General features: G+C 39.9%; 1 protein-coding gene across 3 annotated transcripts in view; it reads right to left on the reverse strand.

The window, feature by feature from the left end:
* Positions 1-6,512: 6,512 nt before the first annotated feature.
* The window catches only part of spata20 (spermatogenesis associated 20), a 46,305-nt gene continuing 29,487 nt past the window's right edge, over positions 6,513-23,330 (reverse strand). For all 3 annotated transcript variants that reach the window (XM_086141016.1, XM_086141015.1, XM_086141013.1), the window contains one exon: positions 6,513-7,611. In XM_086141016.1, the coding sequence (XP_085997142.1) occupies positions 7,426-7,611 (186 nt within the window). In that variant the 3' untranslated portion in view covers positions 6,513-7,425. The remainder of the gene's footprint in view (positions 7,612-23,330) is intronic.

Here is a 23,330-nt window from a genome sequence, read left to right on the forward strand (position 1 = left end):
AAATGTCATGGTCTCCAATAACCGCATGTTTTGGACCGTGGGGAAAAAACTGAAAACCCTGAAAGAAACCCACAAGGACATGGGGAAGACATATTAACTCCACACAAAATGGCTCGCCGTTGGGATTGAAACCAGGTATCTTATTGCTGTGAGGCAGAAGCACTGACTGCTCCGGCATGACCGGAATCAATTTTTCATGTAAAATAAATGAATAAATAAATAAAGGCTGTCCTATTCTGTCATTATTCTCTTTCCAACCACACAAGGTCATGAATGAGAAGACCTTGTCTGTTGATTTGGTTTTTTTTTTAAAGATCTGAGTGAGTCCCAAAGGTAGTCAAGAACAAACAAGTTGGTAAACAGCTAAATGTTGGTGCAAAACAATAATTGTGGGAAAATTACAACTCATCAGCTCATGAAAGCAATAATCAGGAAAATATAGTGAGTTGAAATGTTGCAGCCACATACAGTGCTTTGCATTTGGGGTTAAAATTCGGTCAAGTGCATATTTTTTCCTGAAAAAGTGAATTCTTGGAACAAACACAAGATCACAAGAGACTGGCGTTCTCCTCGAGTGCTGGGAGGTTTTCTCTAATTGGTCTGGCCACATCCTCGGTGCTCGAGTGTGAATAAAAAGGGGGCAACCCCTTCCTCACATTCAATAAAGTCAGATTGAAAGGAGGAAATAACCCGACACCAACGGCCATCCGCTCCTCCACAATCCCACGCCCTCCGCCACCTCATTTGCACCTCAACTCCTTCAAAAAAACATCCCAGACCAACGCCTGCCGGCTCCACCTTCCCGTTATTTCTTGTTATAAGTTCACGACGCGTCCATCTTTCTTCCCTGTAAAAGTGAATGTAACATGACATTTAAAGCATGTGTTATCTCACACCAGATGTTTTGGTTGTCTCCTTTTTTTATGCAATACTTGGCTGATCATTATGTCACGTCAGATCACCCACTGCGTTTTGCTTCATCAATTTATAAATTATCCAATATCCCCTTCTGTCAAAACTCAATTTTTCTTTGGGTTCAATGATGTTTGAAGGTAATCCTGGTCCGACAGTATGCAGGAAGAAAAAAAAAAAGATGATGCGGAAACTAAATTTAAACTCAAAGACGCTTCCAGTGTGAACATCAGTGGGAGCAGCAGCGTCTGGCTGGAAGAATCCCATAGCTTGCGATGTTGCGGCCAAAAACAGCTCGAGCCATGATCCAGCTCTGCTGTCTGGTCTGCTCACAGCGTCTGCTAAAACGTCTCAAGGAGGAGAGCGAAGAGACAGGACGCGAAGTGAGTGAGAGGCAGGGTCAAAAAGTTTAAACTCGTTTTTCACACTGCATAACGTACCTTTGCTCATACGGTAGAGTATTACGTTATTTGTGTAAAAAGGGGCCGTCGACAGCTGACCTCTGCTTTTAGAGAAATGTCTGGATACATTAAAGTAGTTATTTGAAGGGGATTTTTAATTCCTGCTAATGTGTATTCAGCTGCTCATTTTTGATACATCAATAGTAACAGTACAGGACTGTCTCAGAAATTAGAATATTGTGATAAAGTTCTTTATCTTCTTAAAAAAACAAAATTACTTTTTCATGATATTCTAATATTTTGAGTTAGAATTTTTGAGTAGGATTTTTGTAGGAGTAGGAGTTTTTTGTAAGCCATAATCAGCAATATTAAACTAATAAAAGTGTTGCAATATTTCAGTTGATTTGTCATGAATCCAGAATGTATGACATTTTTGTTTCTGCAATTGCATTACAGAAGATAAAGAACTTTATCACAATATTCTAATTTTCTGAGGCAGACCTGTAAACTCATTCATTCATTCATTTTCTACACCGCTTATGCTGCACTCAAGGATGCCGCCTATCCCAGCCGGACCGGTCAATCACTTGCCACATATAGACATACTATTCACTCACTTAGTCACACATCTGGGTGATTAAGGGTCTCCAATAAATCGACGGTTTAAGGACCGTGGAAGGGAACAACAACAAGGATCCTTCTTGGTTCCTATCTTATGCGTCATTCCGCATCTTTGTTTGGTGTGAATTTAATCTTTCAATATTTGTGTTGATGAGCAGAGTTAGCTATAGACTATCGATTGGTGATCGCACAGAAATGCAAATAAAGCATGCACGGGTCTTCTTTGGGTGGTGGTAAAGTGGTAAATGGGCGGAGAGGTTAATATTTTTCCCTTCAAGTGGGCATTTATTCCATTCTGTTCTAGGTAAACCTTCCCCGCCTCTCTTCGTCCCACTGGCCGTGTGTATCCAAAAAAGCCATTTTGTTATGCAAATTGGTGGTGCAATGCATCAAAAATGGCTTATTTCAGACTAAACTACTTTTGCATCCATCTCAATAAAGTCAATTAATAAATCATATTTCAGTGGCACAGGAGGGTGCGCACACACACACACACACACACACACATACACACATACATACATGTTCACACGCATCAAATGCCATTAGATATACATTCAGCAATCGTGCATCACCTTCGATTGAAATAATAACCCAAACCCAATAATTAAGAAAAAATGAATAGGATCTCAACGTATTCCGGAGAGCTAATTGGCAAATCAGCTGTCACAATCAAGTTAAAATTTCCATTGTGTTTCCCAAGAACATGGGGAAATCATTTGCAAGGCCAGTATACTTTGCTTCAGGAGACCAGTGCTATTTATAAGATGAATCTGAATTGGATAGCATGCGCCATTTCTAGTATTTTGAAAATGAGATTGTCTTTCTTGCACAAGAACATTATTCAAGCCTGGACACCTGTGTCGCTGGGAAAACCCGCCTCTGGCATGTACAAGGCCTGACATTAGGCTTGATGGTTTTTTTTTTTTTTTTTTTTTTTTTTTTCAGAAAATATGTTGATGATTTCAGCCAAACAGGTGGTCGTTTTTGTTAGATATCGTGCCTTTGAAACAGCACTTGTTAAAATTGACAAAATGGAGAACTATAGCTACTTTACAGTATAACACGAAACATGGCTTGTAATCATAGGCGTGAATACAACTGATGCTTCTCAAGTTGATTACCAGAATTCTGAGGAAATTTATGTCAAAGCTACAGCTGGAGTGAGTGGGTTTGGTTTCCTGCACCTTCAAGATGCTGAGCATTTCTCTTCTCAGTCAAGTTCTTGAGTCACCATTCTGACCCCCTGTGGCCTCATTATCAAACACAGACACACAGCATATCTGAAGAAACCCCTATCCACAAGTTATTTTCAGCAAAATTTTGTGTTGCATCCAATGCAGAATACATAAAGAAACAGTAACATGCTACATGAAGAAGATGAACTTTTGTTTGTCTTGAATAAACCAACGGTATTCTTACAATATCACTGTTACAGACAAATGCAACACCGGTCATTTACATTTTGTTCATATTGTTGACCTGTTAAACAATTTTTGCCTCCAGGTTCTATTTTCTCTGGATATCTGAATGACCAGAGAATTTGGAGAGACACCGGGGATGAAAGTATGTGGATGAGTTTCAAATTAAAAACACAACAAGTCAATTTTCTTGTATGAAAATGTTGTCTTGACTTATCTGAGTACAGCTCTAAAGAAGCTTTTTAAATTGGTCAAGGAATTTTGGCGAAAGACTCTCCCCCCACAGATGTACCCTGTCTTGTTACCATGGAGATCAGGCTCCCTTTTCCAGGTTTACCACTACTCAGCAATGCACCAAAAGAAAATCAACATGCTGAAAAATAAATGAAAATCGAAGAGTTTGGACACGATGCTGTCATGTTAATATGGACTTACATCTTTGAGTTTCCATCACTTTGTTAATTCTTTATATCCAAGAATTGAAGCAGTTCTAAAGGATGAAGGAGATCCTACCTACTACCACTAAGGAGAACCTTGCTGATAATAGTCTCTTACCTCGCCTTCTTCTATAAAGCATATTTTATCCCATCAGTTGCTGGACCAAAGACAGAATCTGTGCCAAAAAACTGTTAACTAACCTCTTATCCACCTTGTCATCATGTAACTTATTTCCCTAATCAGAAATAAAAACTTTAATCTATAACTACTTCCTAAGTCTTTCTGGTAAAACTGCTTTGAGACCAATTTCCCCAACATTTCCTCTTCTTTCATCAGACACTTTGGTACGAATGCCTGCTAAACTGATCACATCCCTGTTCAGCCTTAGCTGTGTTTAATGCTGACCAGTGCCAGAGAGTGATGGCGACTACAGCAGCAAGACACCAGACTGTTAATGTCCTTTGAGATTGAGCATTTTGATCGTGTTCAAATGAAAAAAAAAAACTTTTCTTTCCCTTCATTGTATCCTGTCCTGATAGCTTCCTAAAATGAAAAATAACTCCAATGTCAGCATCCCTTCTTTGATCAAACCAGACCACATTGTCACATCTGTGGAATTGTGTATATTTGCACTTATACACAACTGTGTATACTTAGTTCAACATAAAAAGCTTTTCTCTGACAAATTGTGAACTCCTACATGCTGGAGTGCAGCCTGTAGGAGGGCTTCTCTGACATAAAATCTGCAAAATAAGTGAGCAAAAAAGGGGATTCTCTGATCAAGCATCGTGCTTGAGTTCGGATCTGATCAATAACATTTAAGAGAACTTGAGTTAATGTCACTGTCTTCATTAGATAACACTCACACCTTTTATGGGTGCGTATGCATGCGTGCGTGCACACACACACACACACTATTTATAGCGTGTATACCTCCTTAACAAACCTTTTTTTTTACCTCATTGTATTGCAACAGCCAATACCAATATAACAAATCTATATTCAGACAAAACTAACTATTAATTTCTTCTTATGGACAATGCACTGACACAGCTCAAGTCTTAGTGCTGCAAAGTTGCACAGAGTTGATCCTCCTGGTGAGGCCACGCCTCCAGTAACTGCTCCACTGTGAGATGTTGCTTCCATTGAGAATTGATGACCTCAGGTCATCATGATCCTCTCGCCACTTCCTGTTTAAATGTGCAGCGAGTGACCAGGGATCATTTACATCCTTTATTTACATTTAAAAACTTATTCTTAGTAACTTGGCCAATTTATTCAAACTGACTTACAACAGATTTACTATATTTGGCTCTAAAATAACTTAATCTGGCTTGATGTTTCTCCATGTAAATACATTCCAGTACTTTGCAGATATGTCTAGAATGTCAAATCTTCATTGAAAAAATAAACAAACATATTTACAATGAATGTCCATGTAGATCTGGAGCTCATTGATTCCAGTGCCATAATTACCAGGGCAACAGGTTAGCTGAGGGTCGACCTCCAATCTCGGCGCTAATTAAAATTGAGCTTTTGCAGCTCATCAAAACAATTAGCTTAGTGCAATGAGGGAACTGATGGAATTCCAGATGGGAGGAGGACAACAGATGTCATGTGTAGATGAGTGTGTTATCATAAGACAGCAGTTTAAACATGTTAGAGCTGTTAAAAAGATGTATGCCTGTGTATGGCGAAATGATGATTAGAAGTGAACGGATGCAGAGGAGACAGAAGGAATGAGGAAATGGTGATTGAAAGTGAAGCTGAAACAAAAATATTTCGAACCACGAAAGACAAATACTTTTGTCTTACTTGAACATACACCAACAAACTAAAATTCTAATGCATTACAAAACTTACATATGATCTTAGTACGGTGACATCATCTCAAAAAAGCAGTTCTTAAATAATTTGCACATCTACAGAATAATTCAAAGATCAAAAAGTCACATCCACAAATTCCCTAAAAAATCAGCTGAGCTTTTTTTTTAATGAAGCTTCAGTGGAAGGAGGCGCTCCATCTGAAAGCAGATAAAAATATAGGAACATGAAAAAAATACTGATCTACTTAATATCTTCAATATCACCCAGACCGATATTCAACTTTGTTGTTTCCCGATCTTTTTCCACTGCGCTTAATTCTTGATCCACAGAAGCAGCAGCCTGCCAAAATACTTCTCTCATTAAGGGTACAGGGCTGTTGCCAGATTTGAAAGGAAGAGATGGAGAACAAACAGGGGAACACGGTACATAGTGCTGTGGAACTGCCTCTCCACTGTGACAGAAAAAGCTTGTTTGCTGTGTTTTTTCTTTCTCTTTCACTTCCAAAGCCCAGAGCAGGACCCTCCAAGACAAAACTCCCACGCCTCGACATCAGCAGCCCATCTGTCTCTTTCTCTTCTACTCATAGGGTGTGCGCGCACACAGACAGACAAAAAAAAAAAACACAAACACGCTGCACGCGCACACACACACACACACACACACACACACGCACTCCCATATGCCCTTTTCTCAATACAACATAGTAACACAGAGTTTACCTTCACCCAGCCTACCGAGGGAAGAGATGGGGAATAAATTGTGGGTTTCTAACTGTATCATGAGAATTCGTAGTACAAAAGGAGAAAGGCAGCCCTCTGAGACACATTCACAGGGTTGCTGATGGGACTTTTCCCCACTCGTCTACATACAGAATGAACATTTCACAGAAATATCCAAGATAAAAACATCTTTTATTATAGTTTTCACTCTTCAAGCTAAAAGGGAAAACACTGTATCAAGCATTTTTAAATGCAGTATCTATGCATTTTTGAAGTATTTACCTGAAAATAAATAGAAATATATTCTGGATTTTGGTGCGTGCATGCGGCATATTTTACTCCCTAAACCTCAGGTTAAACCTGGGAAAACATCTCTGCAGCGGTGGGGAAGATCTCTCTCAGGTTGTCACTGTAACTGTGAAGGAACGACAGTGGGAGCAGATGGTAAAAAAGAGGCTCATTAGTAAGAGACTCACTCGCTGTGACATTACTACAATAGTCAAACGCACATGAACTTCTTCAATGTATGTGCGCGGATATGTACCATGTGCAAACACATACACACACATACATACAAAGGCATGTCAGCGTCAGCTACCATATCCATGTGACATCAGTGTGGGAGCAGAATCACAGTGCAAAAAGAAGACAGAGGGGCATGTGGGTTCATCTGCAAAATACTGTTGGCCCATTTTATCCTTAGGTTAAAGTCTATTAAAGGTCTGTACTTTACTTCTTGGCAAACAGTCAAACCAGGACAAGTGCTACATATTTTCGGTTGGCTGCCACTGCAGCTGTGTGCGTTTCCTTATAAGAACATTTGTATCCCTCATCGTCTACAGTATATGGCTCCTCCGACCAACAGTCAGACGGCCTGGAAACCGAGGTTGATATTAGGCTTCATTACACTTAGCACTCTGGAATGACTGGTGGGGGATGTAACCCCATGGCAACTACTCCTACCAAAGCACAGCGATACTATTCCTTAATGGCAACACCAGACTTAACTCACATATAGTGGAATAAGCTAGGCTAGGTCTGCATACAAGACGGTTCTTGGGTAAAATCGGTCCACGCTCCTCCCGTTTACACTTCTACATGTCCGTCTAGCAGCACCCTGCGTAGTTCTTGAGGGTCAGTGACAGGAAGTGAGCAGGTGAAGTCCTGGCAGACGTAGACAGTTGCAACACCACCCTGTTGTGTCATAGAGGAGAGGACAGGAAGGCGCTGGTGCAGGAAACTCTCGGGATCACCATCTGAGAACATCAAGACCTACCGAGGTGGGATGGAGAGAAAAGGAAGAAAAAATGATGAAGAGTTATGCTCTTTTGATTTTTACACTGCTTACTTCCTGATGTGTTTTAGAATGTGAGTGATTTGAATAAGTATTGAGGGGGGAGGGGGGAAATCGGTCTACTGGTAATATATAAGAATAAGTAATGCCACATGTATGGAACTCCCGGCGGACAACTTCACTTAAAAATTCAGCTGTCCACTGGTGCCCCTTTTTTCTTGTTCATGCATGTTTTATTTTTGTTTGTATCAAAAAGGGGGATCCATTTTTATTATTAAAATAGCAGTAACAGAACCAGGCCTTCGTAAGGGCCTTGCATCAAACTCTTGCACTGAATCCATTCCATATTATACCAACTTAAACTCAAAATCAAGCCTTTGGCATTTGTATGGATAAATGATGTCTCATAGGTCCTCACCAAAAATCCAAATGTAATTTCAAAAATAAACATCTAATTATTGAAATTGTATACTTACCGAAAAAAAAATAAATCACAATTAAATGTTTTTTTTGAAAATAGTTTTAATGCAGCGGTATTTGGCGTTTACACCGACTTTTATTCTGCCGTGATATACAACTGATACCTAAAGGCAAGCTCCAGAAAACCATTCAATTATCAGACATAGATAAAGCAGCGGCTGCATTATTATTCTGCATGGATTATCTTACTAAAAGCAATAACAACAAGCAGGGCCTAGAACATAATTATCTGTTCCTTCACAGCAGACCTAATTACTATGGCCGTAAAAGACGTGGATGGTATGTGTGATAACTGAATGGCCACAGTTTGAAGCCTTTGCTGGAGAAAAAAAAAAAATAGTACATGGCTTTTAATGTGGCTCTTAGTTCCTCAAGGCTACAATCGGTGCTTGACCGTATCACCCAAAACTAAACCAGGCAAATATTACCATAAACTCCATGAAACCAACTTGACCAGAGTGTGAATATAAATCACGGTGACATAAGAGAGGATGCGAGAAGATTGACTGTCTTTGCAACTGCTTGTGGTTGCGCGTCTGGTTGTGTATTTGTGCAAGCATGCTGGTTGTCTTGGACAGGCACCAGAGCGAAGTTAAAGGGGGGGGGGGGGGGGGGGGGGGGGCTGCCCTGTTCGTCCCTGAGGCAGCTTCCTGTCAAACACATGTCATTTCCTCCTGGCCTGGCACCACCTCTGGTTCACACCAGTGCAAGAGACGAACACATAACCATCGAGCACAGACAGCAGGAGATGGAACGAGGGAGCGGAGTGAGAGACGGGGACGGACGAGGAGATGGAGACACCTTTCATCTCTGGTGATCCGGAGTGATCTCTCTCTGGTATGAGTGAGATGCAGGTCATTCTACACTGAACTGAACATTTTTCAGTTATACAACAACACCTCCCGTATCTGATGTGCTACGCTGTGAGGGATAATTTGACTTATGAGATGGGGTTCACCGCTACAGTTCCTGATGGCTGAAATTCGAAGTGCACAGGTAGCCTGACTTTTATGAAAACATGGATTTAAGAGATGCAAGTGAAAATGAAGAAACAGTTAGAAAAAAAGAAACTCGTCAACTCCTTGTTAATGAAAACTAGCACAATGCATTGTTCTTTAAATCAATTTTGAAAATCCCAATTAGCTACGCAAGAAACAGCGTACTACTAGGCGACACACGTTACACTGACTCCTATCTTTGAGTTATTGCTCACAGTTTGATCCCTGCAGAGTGTTGAGGAGGCTATGAAGGTATGAAACAACTGCCCGAGTCGATGACGATTAGGATTCCTTCCTGTAAAAGGATGATTTTCCGAGCCATTTGCTCAAGCATAGTTGGCTAAAAGGGACCACAGGGACCCCTATGATGCTGCAAGTAACTATATAAACCCAGTGTTTCCTTGGGCATTAGACAACATTGACCATTAATACTCTATCCCCTAAAGGCCTGCCAGACAGTGTTTACCAAGGGACATTGTGCAGAACTGCTTGCATATTCTCCATCCAGGCCCACTGAGCCTCGTGTTCTCATTCACCAGTCGTCTAAATGCACCCCATGTGCTCGACTCATCCATTTAGCCACTCATTTGTGCCAGAAGCCATCTGTACTTCTAACGCCAGGAAACAATCAATGGGCTACGCTGCCTGTCTCCTGCCACTGAGGCTGCAGCAGAGAGGTGTTTCTGTTTCTATTAATAAAAGTGCTGCTTGGTAAGTAACTCATTATCTAATTCTCTAAACCGAAGCTGGTACACCTGTTAGACACAGCTTTGAGTATAAATAACACAGAACTAGGAGTTCTCGCTGAGAACCAGAGATGGCTTGCTGTTGGCATTTCTCGCAAGGGGAAGACTGGAAAGAAGTGTGATGGCATGCGGACATAATTGTATGACCGTTGCTATGGAGACAGGAGGAGGATTTCCCTGCCAAGTGGAACCTTTTTATTTCTGTCTTGACTCTGCTTCTTGCCTTCTCTCTTGTCAGATCTGTGCAGTCCCCGAGCCCAGACTACAACCAGACTACAGACCCTCCACTTAAGGGTTGCTCAGTGTCACAACACTGTTTCAACGTGCCCATCAGGGCTATAAGGCACACTGGTGTGAGTGTGTGTGTGTAAGTGCATTTGTGAAAGACTGATCAGAAAAAGATGGCAGGATATATACAGTGAGACAGGTGCAAATGTGTACAAAGCTATTAAAGTGGTGTGTGGCCATCGTATTCTCTGAAAAGCAAAATGTGTGTGTGTGTGCGTGTGTATGTGTGTGTGTGTGTGTGTGTGTGTGTGTGTGTGTGTGTGTGTGTGTGTGTGTGTGAGATGGTGTAGCAGACAGCAGTTGGCTACACATGAGAGTGCAGTCAAACTCCCACAGGGTTAATCCCTTCATAAACTGAACAACCCTAAAACAAACATGCATTGACAATTGACACACAACACACACACACACACACACAAACACACACACACCTCCCACCCATTAAATGTCCCCATACTGACAGTTCCCTCCCACTCTCACACTGCCAAACCAGCCAAGCTAAGAACAGGGTGTACCTGTGCTGACAGCAACATGCAAACACACACATCTTCAGAGACCATTTTAGTGGGGCCTCTCCAATTGGCTTCTCACCAAGCCCCAACACACACAATGCTATAGCTGATGTCCATCAGTGAGCTTCAAAGAGATAAAAGAAAAAAAGTAGGCAAACACAATTCTAAGCCAATGTCATACCTGAGTAAAAGTGATGATGGCACTGAATAGCACCACATGCAGCAGAGCATGAGGAGATTTACTTCCTCTGCCGCCTGTCTCTTGTTTGCCTTCCTGTCACACACACATACACACATGCACGCAACAATTAAAACAACCTGGCAATTGAGGTTGCCACTCCAGGACACACACACAAACACACACACACACACACCCTCGGACACGAGCGATAACGAGTGACAAAGCAGTAAGACCACATGTGCTACGCACATTATCATTCAACCGTTGACACTAACTTCACCATCGTCTATATTCATTTTTCAAAATTTTCAGCAAAAGACACGGGAGGAGGGTGAATGAGGGAGCCAGAGAGGAAATTAGAAAGTAGGGCACAGAATAAGGGGATGACACTTCAGTTGAGACTTGAGGATATTGATAACATGTTACTGTCAAGGAAATCAGTTCTTTGCAGTATCAATAACCAGCATTGAGTGGACCTTTATTGTTCCCTGATCCCTGATATGCATCCTCCTCACAAGTCTCTAAAGATCAACAAAATGAACGCAGATGACTCACGCCGGATGCGAGAGATTGTTGATGGATGGAAATGATGACAGCCATTCTACATCATTCAAAATCACCAGTTACCAGGTCCATTACTAATAAGACACAATAAATAAATAAACAAGGAATTTGTCTTCAGCACATAATCCAAAATGGGTATACAGTGATAGAACAATACAGCAGTCAATATGGAATTAAAAGTATACCATTCAGCTTTATTAAATAGTAATGGAAGAGCGCTTCCATTAAAGTGCTGTACAAATGAGATAAGAGTAGCACACAAATTAAATAGAAATTTCAATTTCATTCATTCATATATTCCACCTAACATGTAGCAGGGGAATGACAGTGCCAGAGGCTTCCAATTAACCTGCTAGATGTTTTCGAATTGTGTGTGAAAACCAGAGAACCTGGAGGAAGCTCACATAGACACAGGGATAACATAGCAAACTCCACACAGAAAGGACCCATTGGGATCGGACCGGTTACCTTCTTGGTGTGAGGCGAGAAAAGTCTGCACTTACCCGACCGGGAAGACAGAGGAGCGAGGCCAGCACAGTAGTAATATTTTCAAATTTACTCATTTTGGTCAGAACATGGGCTGCCGCATTGTGAACAGTTTGCAGGCCTTAGAAACTCTTCCTTAGCAACCCAGATAAAAGGACATCACAAAAATCCAAACACAATGACATCAATGTGTGGACTGAGATCACTTTGTCCTTTGAGGACAGGACATGTCGAAAGTAAGAATCCTGTCAAACAACATGCCAAGGTTCATAAGGCTCTTGCTGCACTGTATAACACTGTCATCCAAGGACAGAATGAAATTGTCAAAAAACTGACTCAGTCTTGCTGGTCCAGTGATTATCATTTCCATCTTGGCTGAGTTCAGAAGCAAAAAAAATTGCTGATAACCAGTTCTTAACAGCAGCCAGACAGGCAACGAGTTTATGTGTATCCATTTTTGTTTAAAAGGCACATACAGCCGCAGATCATCTGCACAGCAGGGAAAGTCCAGGGAAATTAAAACAGAATAATGCACAGTGGTACCATGTATGATGATACCATCCCGTGTATTTTACAAAAAAATTGCATTTACCGTTGCTTTTCAGTCAAATTGCTTTTTGTTAAGTCACCATATTTTCAGAGGGTTAACACTGAATGGACAATTCAAACAACTTCATGTACTGTTTGGTTCAGCTCTTTCAATATTTTTTGTCTCAGTAGGCTATTCACAGTCCAGTGTGGACTTCATTTATTATAAAATCAAATAGCTGTTCATTGGAACTCTCAATATGAGGTCCAAAGAGGTGTGAATTTAAAGGGCTGTAACTTTAGACTAAAAAAAATAATAAATCAATCAATCACAGACACAACTTAAGGACCAGGACTTGTTTCTAAAAAATGGTGTACTGGCAAGGCCAGCAATACCAAAACAACTATAAGACCACAGAAGACATCCGAACTGCCTTGCTGAAATGTTTCCCTGGAAGTACACCGGAATGAAGTCTTCCGGGCTTGTCTCGCTCAAATTTAGCAAAATTGCAGCAAAAGTGAGAATAGTTTCACAGTGCAGATGGAGACTGACTCAAAAACATGTGAAAGCAAGAGTTTCTTTGAGGTAAAGGAAGTTCTCCAGCGGCCAAACCATTTGCTTGTTTTCAGCACAACTTGTTTTTCCAGTAACTGACCAAACTGATGTGGTAAAGCACACACACAACAATACATCCAAAGTCTACAAAGTGATCACATCTTGAGCATATTTGAAAGTTTCAAAATCATTTTTTTAAACACTTCAATAATCCCCTGTAGTAAATTGATACCTCTAACCCATCTGTACTGGGCAAGTCACTTAATGGCAACAGGTTGGTAGTTAGTGGTTCAGTGTCTTCCTCATTAACACTTTCAACAGGTTAGGAGGAGCCCAGGATTTGAACCAGGAACTCTGTTCCAAGACAGCTGCTCTAACCATCTTAGCCCAATGGCTAAATAGAAAAGAAAAAAAATGTGTCACTGTACAAAAAGTTACTAAAAATATAGCGCACCGTAAATAAATGTTGTTCCGACACATACACAGTGTTCTCCTTTCCTATATTATTAAACATGACAACATGATCTTGCATGCACAGTGCAATGAATTAATTCAGAATGCCATCTCTCAAGCCTTTTAAAAGGCTGGTCCCATGGCAACATGACAATACTTTTACAACCACAAAAACCACAGGTCTATGAAGAGCTGATCAACGTTGACTCTTTTTGTTTGTAATAGATTGAGCAGCGAAGGGGATAAAAAGAAGAATGTACAATCACAATGTCTGTGTAACAACGGCTGTTGTTTAGATAGCAGACGTGAGCTGAAAGTGTCTAAGATGTTTATTTTCAGTTTGTTATCCATAGTATTTTCTGCTTCACAGACTTTCAGGTGTGGTTTATGCTGGTTAACATCTTTAAGAATTTGGGTTTGTGTTAGCATACTGATCCGTCCTGGATGGTTGATATAAGGACGACATGAGAATAGGTTTCCTTTATCTGGCCAAACTGTTTTAAACAAGGCTAGTGATACATCAATGCCATTGCCAGGCTTTACTTAGACAAAACTGAAAAATGAGAATATGACATGTCCAAATGAATTTCTATTTCTTTATGTCCTCTGGAAATGACTCTTGTAAGAGAAATTAATTGAACTGTGTTGGCTAAAATGAAGGGGAATCTGCAAGCACTCTGGGATGTGCACCAAATACATGCACGAGACACTGGTCATGGAATGGAGTATTTTTTGGAGCAATTAGTATTATTACCAAAACGAGATGACAGCTTCCAGTCTCTGGTTGAGCAAAGTCTTAATACCTAAATTTTTACTGAGAAAGACTCGTATGGGACAGAGGTGGAAACAGCATAAGGTAAATGAATAAATTCTGCCACTGGACTAAAACTGCCAGAGAGGCACAAGAAGAACCTCAATATCTCAGTCAAATAGGATACCTCGAGCCACAAACAAATGTTATGATGACAACAAAAACAAAGATAATAATAGCAATTTACAACATGATCAAAGACTGCTGACTACATCCCTTTGTACAATATATGCATAAAAGCTCGTGCAAGAAAGCAACTGAATAACCACTGCACAACATTGTTTTTTTTTATTAAGATAAATAAAAAAGTTGCTAAAAGAGCCTTGAAATCTCTGCAAAACACAACATGAAAAAAATAACAACATGAGGAACCGACTTTACTTCTACTGAAAACAAAAGCCACTTTAGTAATATGGTGGTTTTATATACTTTCCAGTAATGTGCAAATGTAATGACCAACTATCAAGGATAGCTGGCCAAGTTTGAAAAAAATGACAAACTTTGGGTGATCTTGTATTGAATTGATGACACAGGATAGAAACTCGAACTCTACGGGTCATATTTTGGAGGTCTGCCCTTCACATTTATAGGCTTAAAAGTTAAGACTTAAAAAGTTTAAGTGGTCAAAAAAAACACAAAACAATCCCCTCTATTTCTTTCTAAGGCACAAAAAACAAAGTGATTGCACAAAGCCATTTTTGTCACATAACCGATGCATCAGGTTAATACTAATAGTCTACAGCTGAGTAAATTGAAGGTTTTACTTGTTATGAACACAGGTTCAGACGATGTTAGTCGGATTAAACTGCCCTTTGCTTCCAGGTTAGGCAGGCATGTAATTGGAAAGGGACAGGAAGGGAAAATAAACAAAGCGCAGAGCGTGGTGCAGAACATAGTGCAGCACAAACTTTACCCTGAAGTACTACTTTACAGAGATAATTCAAATGTACCAAGCTATTTTTTACTTAAAAAATAATAAATTAATATATTGACAAGCCACAATTGTCAATGGATATCTACCTTTCAATGTTTCTTTTTTCAATAATTATTTAGCTTGACAGGTCATTGGAGATCATGTATTCAGAACAGATGCTTTTAGGTCACACATTTGACGTAAATGATTTTTTAAAATCTTATTATGTTTCTTTAATTTACACATATTCTTTTTTGTGAAACTAGTATAAATACCGTACCATGTTCACAACTTGTGCAATGGTAGAGCATTTCACATGCCGCTAGAGTTCAACCTGATTTATTCAAGTGCAACGTCAGCCAATTTATTGTTTTGGGTTACAGTTCTAGTTCTGGCTGCTTTAAAAATGTACATCGTAAGTACTGAAAACAAAGGGCCCAGGTAAAAGAAGAGGACAAAGGGAGGAAAATTGCATGTTTACTGAGCAATAGTTTTGGCTTTTGCTTTCCTTTACCACCCATATATTTTGGCTTCAGAAAAACTGTGGGAAAATGAATTGTTCTCCTCTTGTGACAATTATTACCTATACAGTGGCACTAAAGGTATATAGAGAGAGAGAGATAGAGAAGGAAAGATAGTTACAGGCAGTCTTTATTATCTAAGGGTTGAAGTGAGCGGGACACTTCCAGCTATGTGCCCTGTCCTTTGTCATGCCATGCATCAGTTTTCAGCAATTGACAGTCTCTACAGGATCCTCTTGATTAAATCACCAGCCTCTACTGCGTGATGTGAGGACGCCAGAATGAACAGCCCCTGTCCTCAATCAGTCCCTGACACCTATGTCATACTTCATCAGCTTACGTTGCGTTCAAGATGAAAAGGAGCTCTCATTTGGCAGTGTCATGTTGAGTCAAAATGTTAAAGATCATGTCTGACACACAGTATTGATGAGGCCAGACCTTACTCCAGATGAGCCACATTTTATATGGGTAGACGGAGACAGAACAGAGGAGCCTTTTTGTCTGTATTTCTAAACACATGTACTGTGTAAATCACTTGTTGCCATATTTCAGAATGACAGTGTAGCACCATCCAGCGTAACCCAGCCAAGATCAACCAATGCCTGCCTGCCTGCCGGCAGACACTTCTTCCCCAGAGCCAGAATGCTGATATATGTTCAAGAGGATCATAAACACTCTGACAGTCAGCACATGACAGAGTCACTCAATCACCTTCAAACACCATTCTGCTAAGTTCTTAGCAGAAAAAAAAATTACAGGTAACATGCATGCTCAATTTTGGTTAACTAAGCCTGAACATTATAGAAAGTTTGAAGTACAGACTACAAATATCGCCCATTATTTCTATATATATGCTATATATATATATATATATATATATACATATATTCAAAATGGGAATTATGTGGCAACCATGCAAGGCCAGGAGGGTGAAAAGAAAATTAACAAAATCTTTCATGACAATACTGAAATGATGAATAGATAATGATTTATTTTTTTAACTTTATTTATTCTATATTGTTTTACTTTGAAAACAACAGTTGGAAACAACTAATGTTTCCCTCAGGGTCAATGTTGCAGCAAAATAAAATGCAAGAAAGCAAAAATACACTTAAATAATGTCAAAACTGCAATTATGTAGAACAATAACTTTGGTATCTCAATTATACTGCATTGAGGGATAGCATATCCTGAACTACAACAGAAAATGTAACATAAAATCATATTGAAGTAAATTTAACTGCAATAGTTTTTTTTTTTTTTTTTTTTATTGAAATCCAATAAAACAACCCATAAAGATGTTTTTCCAAAAAGTGCAGTTTTGTAGTAATTTGCATCTATCGAATACAAAATCATCACCTGTATCACTTCCAGAATAATGATACCACCCTGCTTCGACAAATATTTGCAGGCAAAACTGCCCCCTGAAACATATCTGACACATATCACAACTAGCTCATTTACAGAAAAACAAGGAGTTTTTTCAGACAATTAAGGCCTTTGGCAGTATGCCTTCTGAATATGCCCAGTATAAGATACTGAATTGAACATAAGGACGGTTACATCACACTGTGATGAGGTCATGTGTGCGAATACTTACCTCAGACTTCCTGCTGCAGCACTGCACATGCATATGCACACACATGTTCTATACTTTGATGACAGATTGTCATGTACTAAGTAACTTCAGCTTCATTTACAAGTAAATAAAATGGCTGTATGACTGCTAAAATGTTATACATATATTCATTATTCCAAATGTGGAGTAAATATCGCTGATAATGTTTGAAATATGTATATTAACATTTAAACAATTAATTCAAACTTTATGAAGGTGAGTAGCCCTTTTGCTCAAGGAAGGTCCTTAACAAGGGAAAACATTTATTATTTACAGACAACAGCAATGGAGATAGCAGGGAGCACAGTGCACAACTACAGCGTGAAAAAAAAAAGATACAAGATATAAATGCAGGCAGAGGATTAGATCTCAAACACCATCACTAAAGCTGTCCACTCTGCTGGATCCCGAGGAAACACTCACCTCCCCCATAGCTTTATGGAAGCAGTGGGACATGGTGGTATTACTAGAATAAAGCAAACACTCAGTGGAGGGATATGTACATTTCAGATTAGTAACTAAGGGAGGAGGAATGTTGAAACATATTCATGTAAAAGACCTTGAGAGAAACTGAATTTTAAGCATGACCGGACAAAATTGGGAAACAAAGAGGATAAGTGGCTACAGCATCTGAAAACATTTGAGTCATGCTGAAAAATGCTTCCCGGCAACGTTAACCATTTGGGATGTTTTGCAAAGCTGTCAATCATTGGGAGTTCAGCTCTATGACAGAATAAAGGGCTTAGTCCAAATAGAATTTGCAGACAAATGCACGTACACGCGCGAGCCTTGATTAGTGGGGAGGGATTGTGATGAGGGAGGAAGGACTGGAAGGGTAACAAGACGGCAGATTGATGGGAGGGAAGTAAGAGGTCACATAGGAGATCTGGGAGGCTGCCTTGCTCTAATCCCCCACTACACTGTTTGTTAGCAGCGCTAGTTAGCCTCTGGCTAGGCTCTCTATCTCCACCCATCTTCTTGCAGCCTCCCCCCACCCCCCCACCCCATCGCCCTTCCCTTCACCCTGCTCTTCAACATGTCTCTGTGGACTTGTTAGGGATTCCCTGTCGTTCCCCTCCAGTGTTTTCACACACACTTTCATAAGGAGCCTCTTTCCTCTTAAAGCCCCCAATCTTCCTTTCTTTATTTATTGTTGTACACTCTGTTCCACGCAGTTTTCCTCTCTCATCCTTCTCTCTGGGGCATGCGGTCAGGAAACATACATAAGAGCACAGAGGCACTTGAGGAATTTAGAGGTAACGTATTTCATCTACAGTATCTCCCTCTAGGAATCTGAACCGTCTTGTATCCTAAATCCTTTAACATCCATGTGATACCTTCTGCATCTTCAACTAACACCATAATCCTACCACCCTTCTTAAAACTAGCTGTGGATTCTCCCTCTTTGACTCCTCATATTTGCTATATTTCCTTATTTCAGTGTAGGCTGAAGAACAAAAATTAATTCTGACTGAAGCAGTCTAAACCGAGGAAAAGCATTCAGGAATTAAGACTTTGAGCCACTTTATACAAATTAATGTCAACATTTGTTTTGATTGTTTTTCTCCCCCCATCAAAGGGACCTTAGACATGGAAAATACTTAGATCAGAGGGCCAGCTCAACTCTTATGAAATATGAAAAATACATTTTTTTTCAAAATTCAAAGGGTTCTTCACCGGCAAGTGTTCCACCTATTTCTTGACTATGAAAAATTGTCATGGTATGTTTTGCTTCATCTGGTACAGTGATCGGCAGAAAAAGCATGGTCAGGCCAAGGTGAAAACATACCCTGCAACAGAATGGTTTCAGTGGTTCCTCTGGTGTGTGTCAGTGTGTGTGTGTGTGTGTGTGTGTGTGTCTGCACGCGTTCGTACATGCGTGTGTGCGTGCATGCATGCACACCCACGATACAGAGAGGTGTAAAACAAAAGGTCAGTTTTAGTATATTGAAGAGCACTGCGTTTCCTTTTTAAGATGAGATGCATTTCTAGTCAGCAGTAAGGCAACCATTAGTCATTATCTGTTGTCTCTTGGTCTGTTGATTAAACAATCAAAAAATGTTCCCAATTGTCTTTTAATTCTCTCTCTTCTGCCCTCCCTCTGTTACGTTGAAACCTGCCATCCTGTTCATGTCAGGATGCCTCTGATACATTACATGCTTGACAATAGAAAATTAATAGTCCCATCTTATTTTATAGGACACAATAAATCTGTAAACTGTAAGCTGCTGCCAATAGGCTGCTCTACGATGAGAAAAAAAAAACAATACAAAATCATTCATACACATACAGAACATGCACAATTAGATTTCTTTTTTTTTTTTTAAAGGACACATGAACTATCATGTAAACACTTTCATGTTTTTAAATGTTCCTGAACAGCAATTTTACAGCATCTCTAGCTGACTGAGGAGGGGATTTTCTGTTGACATTGTGGAAGTGAAAACCAAAACTTTTAATTGCCTGCAGTGAGAGCAGACGCAGTGACATGCCGTGTCGATTATTCCATAGCTACCTTCGACATTATATACACCACAGACACATAAAACAGTTGCACATCACAAGATGCTCTGAATAGATGTTGCAGGGAAATATAAAAAAAAAGGGATGAACGATAAAACAAAAGCACTTTACTAATCCTTCACTGTTTAAAATTGCAAAATGCATGCAGATACAGGCAGAAGTAATTAGGCTTCCACTTTAATCTACAATAGAGAAACATACATTGACAAAGTTGGCAGCTGCTACACAAACTTTATCCATTATAAGTTGAATGGCTTATATCCTTAAATGTGAAAAAAGGAACAATTCTTTCTAAGGCTCAGTCCAAAAACGTAAAACCCCACGATCACCATGAGTCGTCATTCGTAACGGACTCCATATAGCCAACGCATAACAGAGGTAGTGGAATGCACATTGCATGCCAGTCAATAAAACTTTTCAGGTCATAATAATTCTTAATAGCTGAGTTTTCAATACTTGATTGACAGTGTTGTTATAAGCAGTTGTCAAAAAGGAATGCTGTAGAATAAGAAGGGAGGAAGGCTAGACTCAGTCATCAGCAGCTAATGCTTCCAGTGAAAGGGCACCAGGCTGCCAATCCTTACTAGAGCACCCTTAAGCTGGCGGTAGCTGTCAGTTCTAATTGAAAAAATATCTACTTATTATACCTGCGTGACGACGAAAGGGTCCCCAAAGGGTTTTGTGGTAATTCACCCCCGGGCAGCCATACCGAAGACCAATAATCAAACATATCAGCTAATAACAGATTTTCAAAGCTCTTATACAGGGATATGTCAAAAAAATAAAGCTGCAATGGAGCTGCGGTTGCTTTAATACAGATATTATTACTAACAGCTGTGTCAGAGCCTTTGAGATATGCATAACGGGAACAACTGGTACGTAATTTGTGAAATTCCGGGATCAACAAACCTCAACCTAACTCTAATCAAGCTGTTTTTCTGTGTAACAGAATAATTAACCACAATTCATGGTAGCGATGCAATTAAAGATGATGTTTCATTGTGACTGTTAGGATTGGGAGAAAGAAAATAAAAAAAGGGGGGGGGGCTGCTGCAAAAGCTGCAGTGCCGTGGTGTATTGAGCGGCACAGAGTCTCCGTGTGAATTAAAATAGTAAATAAATTAAATGAAGTGAAGATCTCTGGGTAAGAGGTGGGGGTGGCTTAGATTAGCATGAGTTGGGCTCTGAGCAACTCATTCTGCACAATTAGCGCACGGCAGCCTCAAACCAGGAAAACAGGCACAGAATAATTGGATTTAGATTAGACATGTTCTTTGCTCATAACCACCTAATGTAACGTGGAGCACAATGCCCACACTCAATTCTCTCTCTACCTCTTCCATTTATCTCATTTAGCATCCTCCCATCTTTTCCCACCCGTAGTGCTTACATGATATACCCCCTTGACTCAGTCATTTATTTAATCTGTTATCTCTCTCGTAATGTTTCCCATTTTGCACCGCTTTAATTAGTTTTCTTCCGATTAATCTTGTCCATTATCTGTATTTCTCCTGCTGCAACAGTATTTGCTGTTAATTTTTTTATTGCGACTAGAAATTGAACGTATGTTATCTGTATTGCCTTTCAAGGTATTTGAAATTTTAGAAAAAGAATAAAATATCACCAGTTTGTAGGTTGATGAACAGCAGCATAATTTTGAACAAAGGATAAACAGAGAGCACTCTTGAATTAGAAGTGCTCAAAAAACAAAGGTTTGCTCTTTTTACATCAAAGTGACTTGTCCGGTTAGCGCTCAGAAAACCTGTCACAACACCAGAGTGACAGTGACTGGCGTGCTGCAACACGGGGCACACATGGGCGGTTACACTCCCTCCATTTCCACAACTGTCACGACTGAATTTGGCAAATAACTGACATTTAAAAGACAACATGAAAGTTTAACAATTTATGCTGTAATTCAAAGAATTAGTGTAAATGTCATCATCAAATCATCAAATAAATCCACATTGCAGCTGGATATTAGGCAAGCACTAGGTGATCCCCGATACTGTCAGATAAATGGTTGCATTGGCAAATCTGTGCTGAAAGGAAGAAATGGATTGAAAGCCCTTATGTTGAAGGCTTGAGTGTGTAAAAATATCAGTACGCATCGCTTCCGCATTGGATATATAGTAGTAACACATGTCTTAACCAGGGTTGTGGGTGAATATGTGTGAAAATGGGAACTGTTGATATACAGGGCCATACTGGCAGGTGCACTGGATCTGTGCATGTGTATCTCCGGTTGGAGTATTTTAGTGAGACCGACTGATAGAAGCTTCAAGCAGCTGTGCCCGTCCACTGGGAGGGCGGTATGCAATCACAAAAAGAGAACACGTGTTTGTTTATTTAGGGTTGTTGGATCACCTATCACAAATGAGTCAGCCAAGTTAGGGGAAAGCTGCCAATAATGGGCGGTTGTCCCGCAACATCTGGACATGTGCATCCACACATACAGACACGCGGCACACACACACACACACACAAAAACCACTCATTTACACCTTCTCATCTCCCGCTTCACTTTTCTCTGTTGCTCCATGAAAGCTAATTAAACTAAAATCTGGACCAGCCACAGCACTTTGACAGACACGTCATGGAAAATCGCACGCACACACACACATACACGCGCAGACGCACACACGAATGGCATATTTTTAAATCAAATTTGTTCACATAAAAATATGTAAATACATACTAAACATAAGTAAATAAAGAATGAAGTAAATAAAAAAAGATTATATCTGATAATAAAGAAACACTGTTAACCACCGAGGAGTTCTCTGTGACTCTTCCTCTAGCTCCACTCTCTCTCTCATTTGCCACTTTATAGTTCCCAGTAGCATAACACAGTGCTCTGGTCACCATCATCTCTCTTCTTGTCTTTCTTTGTGTGAGACCTTTAGAACCCCATTCCTCTGGTGTCCTCATCTAAAAGCATCCCCGTAATTACTGGCAGATATTAGTTTAACACTCTTCATCTCTCCTTAACAGTATCAGTTAATATTTATAAAATAGACATTTAATTATGTTAATTGAGTTGGACATGACCTTAATCCATCCAAAGGTGATAAACCATAAATTGTGTTGTCCTGACAAGGGATCTGCTGATTTTAGGAGACCAGGCTAACCAATTTCAGCTCCTGGTGTGGAAATGTTTTTTTTTTAAATGATCAAACTTCTTTTGCCCCCCTTTGTTGCCTACCAAATAAAGCACTTGTAAATTTTCAAGCAGATAACAACTTTCGAAATCATCCTGACTTGAAAGAGATAAGCCACGCCCCTTTTTGGTGATACCTGGATCAGTTGTGGCATCATTCATAACAACATATACACACACACACACAAGGCATCCTACCACCATCTATCTGAAAAATACGGGGGAAAAAAAAAAAAAAAAACATATTCTCTGATCTATAACCTGCATCATTTTGATTTAACACATCAGCAAAATTGCCTTTTAAATTACACCAACAGTCCAGTCGGCACAAACCGCATGCAGTTCTCAGCAAAAATAGA

The sequence above is a fragment of the Fistularia commersonii genome, chromosome 33, assembly GCF_037954325.1.
Source record: "Fistularia commersonii isolate RoL2024-O1a breed Wild chromosome 33, RoL_Fcom_v1.0, whole genome shotgun sequence".
NCBI lineage: Eukaryota > Metazoa > Chordata > Actinopteri > Syngnathiformes > Fistulariidae > Fistularia > Fistularia commersonii.